The sequence below is a fragment of the Danio rerio genome, chromosome 7, assembly GCF_052040795.2.
Source record: "Danio rerio strain M-AB ecotype USA chromosome 7, GRCz13ab, whole genome shotgun sequence".
Taxonomy (NCBI): domain Eukaryota; kingdom Metazoa; phylum Chordata; class Actinopteri; order Cypriniformes; family Danionidae; genus Danio; species Danio rerio.
In genome coordinates, this window is record NC_141027.1 from 24,696,465 (window position 1) to 24,702,294 (window position 5,830).

The 5,830-nt window shown below is 34.9% G+C and overlaps 1 protein-coding gene across 1 annotated transcript in view; it reads left to right on the forward strand.

Annotated features, from left to right (window-relative positions):
* The window catches only part of gba2 (glucosidase, beta (bile acid) 2), a 31,407-nt gene extending 26,444 nt beyond the window's left edge, over positions 1-4,963 (forward strand). The window contains exons 17-18 of the mRNA XM_087261004.1: positions 1,076-1,267; positions 3,946-4,963. Of these exons, the coding sequence (XP_087117130.1) occupies positions 1,076-1,267; positions 3,946-4,152 (399 nt within the window). The 3' untranslated portion in view covers positions 4,153-4,963. The remainder of the gene's footprint in view (positions 1-1,075; positions 1,268-3,945) is intronic.
* Positions 4,964-5,830: the final 867 nt, after the last annotated feature.

Consider the following 5,830-nt stretch of genomic DNA (forward strand, 5'->3'; position numbering starts at 1 on the left):
TTAGTTAATTATTTGATTATTATTTGTCATTTTTATGCGTTTATATTTTATGATTATTATTTTCCAATAATTATCGCTTCATTATTTAATTTTTCTATATTGTTATAATCTTATGACTGTGGGGATTCAAGCGACAGTTGTTTTCATGAGTAAGGGGTAAGAGGATGTCTATATTGTCTCTGGACAATGTTGTGAAGCAGTATTTTTCCATTGCTGTCGCTTGTGGTATAATCACACTTGTTGGGTTTTATCCTGGTCATTGAATCATACGCAACTAAGATAATTCTATAATTAATAATAATAATCTGCTCTTTCATTATCATCACTACTTCATCTCCTGCTTCTGCTCCTCTCTGGTTTTCTCAGTCAACTCCTATATTTATAGGAGACTGTTAATTTAGTTAAACACTGGTTAACAAGTTTAGGTATTGGAAACTCTGCTGACTTGTTGTCCAAATAATAAGAGAAACGGAGGTATTCTGACAAGATCTGGCATCCAGGGCTGGATCCTTTTTATCTGGAGTGGAGATGGTGATCTAACATTATTATTATCATTACATTTAGCATCAAGTCACTTAGCATGGTTATTACATTGACATTTAGTCATTTATAATCCCAAAAAAGAAAGGAAAACTAAAATTAGAAATACTAAAATGTCCATAATTATTGACAAGTTTAGAACTGCCGAACGTAAAATGTAAAACTGTAAATTACTTTTGACCAAAAAATTACTTTGAACATAGCTGTGGTTATTTTGTGACCAAAATACTAATATTTCAGGTCAGGGTCTTTGTTTTAATTTAATTCATGTTTATTTATATAGCGATTTTATATTGTAGATTGTGTAAAAGCAGCTTAACATAGAAAGTCTAGTAAAGTGAAATAGTGTCAGTCCAGTTTTAGAGTTGAAGTTCAGTTTAATTTTCACTGCTTGAAATACAAACACTGAAGAGTAAATCGATCAGTGCACAGCTCCACAAGTCCAAAACCAAGCAAGCCAATTGACAAAGTTTGTTTTAGAGGAAGAGTAAAGGATCCTAAAGGGAAACTAACACCAATTATTTTCTACATCTAGGCATTTCCAAAGGAGAAGATCTGCAGTGCGCTGAAGTCAGTGTTTGACCTGAACGTGATGAGTTTTGCTGGTGGGCAGATGGGGGCAGTGAACGGCATGAGGCCAGAAGGTGTTCCTGACCGCTCCAGCGTTCAATCAGACGAGGTGTGGGTGGGTGTGGTCTATGGACTGGCAGCTACAATGATACATGAAGTAAGTCAAACACCAGATCATATCATCAGGTTCCAGATGTCGTTAATAATTTAACTATCTCTCAATAAGAGATTAGAGAGCCAGACAGAAATCAGAATTGGAGGTTTCGGTTTTAAACACATGATCAGCAAACAGTAATTTTTGTTATTGTTGTTTTCATTCAGCTGATCTCTGTCCAGTTTTGCAAAAAAAACATCCTGCAGTGATTATATAGTACAAACTATGTAAACAGTGTTAAAAGTGGCCAGAAATGATGAACTGTACTGGAAATAACTGTACACCCTTGAATAAAACAAGATATAAGAACTTTAGCACATTTAAAGGTGCCATAGAATGCATTGGTACATTGTTTAAACTGTTCTCAGAGTCTATAAAATCTCCAGAAAACGTTTCACAAGCCCATTTATAACCCATGGAGTTGACCCTTAGAGTTGTATTTTGGATTGTACTTTGGGTTTAACGTCTATGAAGACACAGGGTGGAAACAAATCCACCTCTGCATAAACAGATGAGTTTTAAGTTTATTGGCATAATTTTACTCCTGATTAATCACAGTAAGAGCTGAGTGGTGTGAAACATGCATTAACTTATATTCATCAGTGTACATGTGTTTGTTGCCTCATTACAAACTCACATATGTGTCTTTTGCCTCAGTACAAAAGTACACTGCAAAATTTCACAATATACAGTACACAATTAACAGCAGATACATTTAAATGGACCTTATGGCTCTTTGAGATGGTGCTGAATGAATTGTATTCTGTCTTTTTTGAATTTTGTGTCAACAAAATTGTAATGAGATGAGATACAGCATGTCTGGTTGTATTACCTGTGAGCTCTAGACGAAGACTGTTCCTGTTTTCAAAATAGGAGTCCCACGTACACAGGAAAGCGGTGTTAAACTAAGTGAAAAACAAACAATTGTCTCACTATGAAACGTTATTGCCAATTAAATGTTGCCAGGACATGCATGGTAATGATGCCATGTGGAACATCACAGTTGGTGTTTTGTTCAGACTGTCCTGTTTTTCTCTAGGATTTTACAGAACTACTAATGATATGGTATATAATGTTCATGTACTAAGTTCTTATTATTCAGCTATGCCTAGGAATATGCAGATTTTTATTCAGTATTTATTCAGTATTTAACAATTACTGACCTTCATTCATTCGTCATGTTTTCAACATAATATAAAAGGAGCTTATGGATAGACTGTTTGTGTTTAGGCAGTTTTCCTTATCGCTTTTATTTAGTTTCACAAGTTTCAAACAGTCAATCAATTGAGCAGGATTTTAATTGGAAACCTATAATGAATCTCTGTTCTTGATGTTTTACAAAAGGGGATTCGTTGAATATATGTATGCATTTGTTGGTTTTATTGCATTTGTTGATTATTTGTTTATATTTGAATGCCAAAGTCAAATAATTATATTTTACTTTATATCCTTAAACTATACACAATTGTACAATTTAAATTATGATAATTATACAATTATATATTTTAAATAATGATGATGATGATGAAGAAACCTTTATTTGTCACATACACTTTTACATGTAGCGAAATTGGAGCTCCCCTGACCATACACAAACATCACACATTTCAGGGGAAAACATGTCACACGAGAGGTAGCTTTTAGAAAAAGGAAATAAGATACATTTGGGAAGAGGGAGGCGAAAAAAAAAATCCCCTCTCAGGCTTTACTTCATGTAGGGCAGTGTAAGATCAGGGGGGGAAAGCCCCAACAGCAAGCACATAAACACATAAACATACTGTAACATCGCAACAGGGCATGGGAACAGGGGATGTAGATATAATCCGGTGAAGGTGGCAGCCAGGGGGCGCTGGTCATAGATCCGCCTATCCACACCAGTGTGGGATGCGGGGGAAGGAGCAGTAATTTAGATCATCTCATCTTGTTCCCCGGGGGAAGTAGTTTGTCTCCAGCTAAGGCTGTCTGGTAGTTGAATCACAGGGAAGCCGAAAGAGAAGAACGCTTTCAAATTTGGGTGAATAGCTGCCAATTTAGCAGATATGTAATGTCTTTCACTGGTCTCCGGGTTTGTTCAAATGTTGTTCAAAACCTCTAGTTTCTCCCCAATGTTTTGCTATTTGCAGTCCATAACCACAGTTTGGTATGATGTAACAACTTTGCTAACCAACGTTTCAATCCAGCTGGCTAGCTTGGTGGTGTTTTGAGCCGCACTGACCCCTTTTATCAGTTGTCGATACCCCAAGGCTCCGCCTAAGCTCATCAGCAGAAACCCTGTTATCAAAGTTCCAAATAGATAGAGATTTTCCATATCCTCCAGTGACAGAGCAGCCAGGCTTAGGACGCGCCACTTCTCCCAATCGTCCATCATGTATCCAGCTACAAATGTCCCAGCAGGGCAGTTGGGTTCCCCTGAACCCAGACTTCGTAAGTAGATAGTTTTAGGAATAGTTTTAAGAAACCAATTTATCATAATCTTAATTATGTGTGTATTTGTACTTTTTTTGTTTCTTTTCTCTTGTTTTACACTTTATGTAGCACTTTGAATGTATTTATTAAAATAATATAAATTTTACATTAATTTTGAACAAAATGAGAAAATTTTTGGAAATCAAAGTTGTCCAATTTGCTTGTCATTTTTTTAAATTGGCAATGAAAAATCAGACTAATTCTTATTTTCTCAGGGTATGGTGGAGGAGGGCCTGCGCACTGCGGAGGGCTGTTATCGAGCTGTATGGGAGCGAATGGGAATGGCCTTCCAGACACCCGAAGCCTACTGCGAGAAGGGCATCTACCGTTCTCTGGCTTACATGAGGCCTCTGAGCATATGGGCAATGCAGCTGGCACTCAACAATCGGCCAAACCACGACACAACCACTGATAAAACCTGAGCTGAATCCTTAAAAATCTGCCCAAGGGAACTTTGCACTGGCGAGCAATCCATGTAAATTCTTGATTTTTTGCATTTTGAACTTTAAAAGACGGCTAAATGATTTGTGCGATGTTGGTTCAGATAGAACCTTCATCACGGGTTGTTTTGAAAAGCTGACTCTTCTACTGAAGATGTGCATAAGCTTTATTACAGTTTTGCATGTAGCAGCTGTGATATTTTGATGATTGGAAGTGTGTAAATTTTCTTTGTAGGGGTGGAGGGTTATCAATCCTCGAGAATTGAGTAGTTTGAAGGAAGGTTCACATTAAAAATGACAAATTGTGCATCATTTACTCACCAAACCCTATATGAGGTTTTTTTTTTTTTTTTTCAGTTGAACAAAATATGTTGTGCCGGAGATTGTTGGAAGTTGGTAGATATTGACTTCCATAATAGCTTTATGGAGGTCAATGGCTACCAGCTTTCAACATGATTCAAATTATCTTTTTTTTATCTTATGCAGAGGAAATTTGGTTTTAAACAAATGGAGGCTGAGTAAATTATGACAGAATTTTCATTTTTGGGTGAACTGGCCCTTAAAAGGATGATTCTGTTGAACATTCCCTGCATATTTTGCATTATTTCCGTTATGGGGATTTTTCTAGAATATTTGAAATCTTTTTTTGTTGTTGTTGAAGTATTTGTCCTCGTGTATAAAGCATCATAAAGCATCTATCTGAAGCTTGGACAAGTCAGTACTGTACATTTTAGATTACAATCATATATATATATATATATAATTTAATAAATTGGAATGTATGTTTACTGCATTAAGTTTGTTTTTTTTTCTCTCTCATTTTCATTTAGTACTGAGGTAACTAAACCTAATAAAAATCACACTTGCGCTGTTTTGATATAACAAAAACACTATTAACCTTGAAATAAAATTAATAAAAGAACAGGTTGTCCACTGGGTCTTAAAGTCTTAAAATGCTCCTAAAATATGAAGTCAAAATTTTAGGCCTTAAAATGTCTTAAATTCACTGAAATATTGTGTTAGGTCTTAAATCATTTTAAACATGTTTTAAACATGTCTTGAATCCATCTCAAAGGCTTTTTTGAAAAATATTTTGTTATATTTTATATGTTTTATGTTTTATATATATATTTATTATATATTTAATATTTTTTCTAAATATATATTTTTATATTTATTGCAAAGAGATACAATTCAAAACAGCTTTTAGACATATTTACAGCAAATTCTCTTAATTAATCAGGGAAAGAAAACAAAAGCAACACATCCCAGCTCAAGATCTTCCTTTAATACAAAACTATTAACAGAACTAAGACCTTATCTATAAAAAAACTTCCTAGACTTGGAAATCCTTGTTAAAATGCATTTATTTAGCTTTGTTATGAATGTGTGTATGATTTGTCTGGGGAATGAAGCCGTAGGTTTATATTATAAAACTATTTTTTGAGTAGGAAATCATTCAGTGATATCCACTACAGCATAAATATTTTATAAACACCTGATTATCAGCACTGATCATCGTTAAATTGCATAATTGCATAAAAAGCACAATCATCACTAATGCTATTGTACATTATCAGCCACTAGAGGTCTATCTTGAGCTTCAGTGTGTGTGTTTTATCAGTTTACCACACACACACACACACACACACACGCAGAT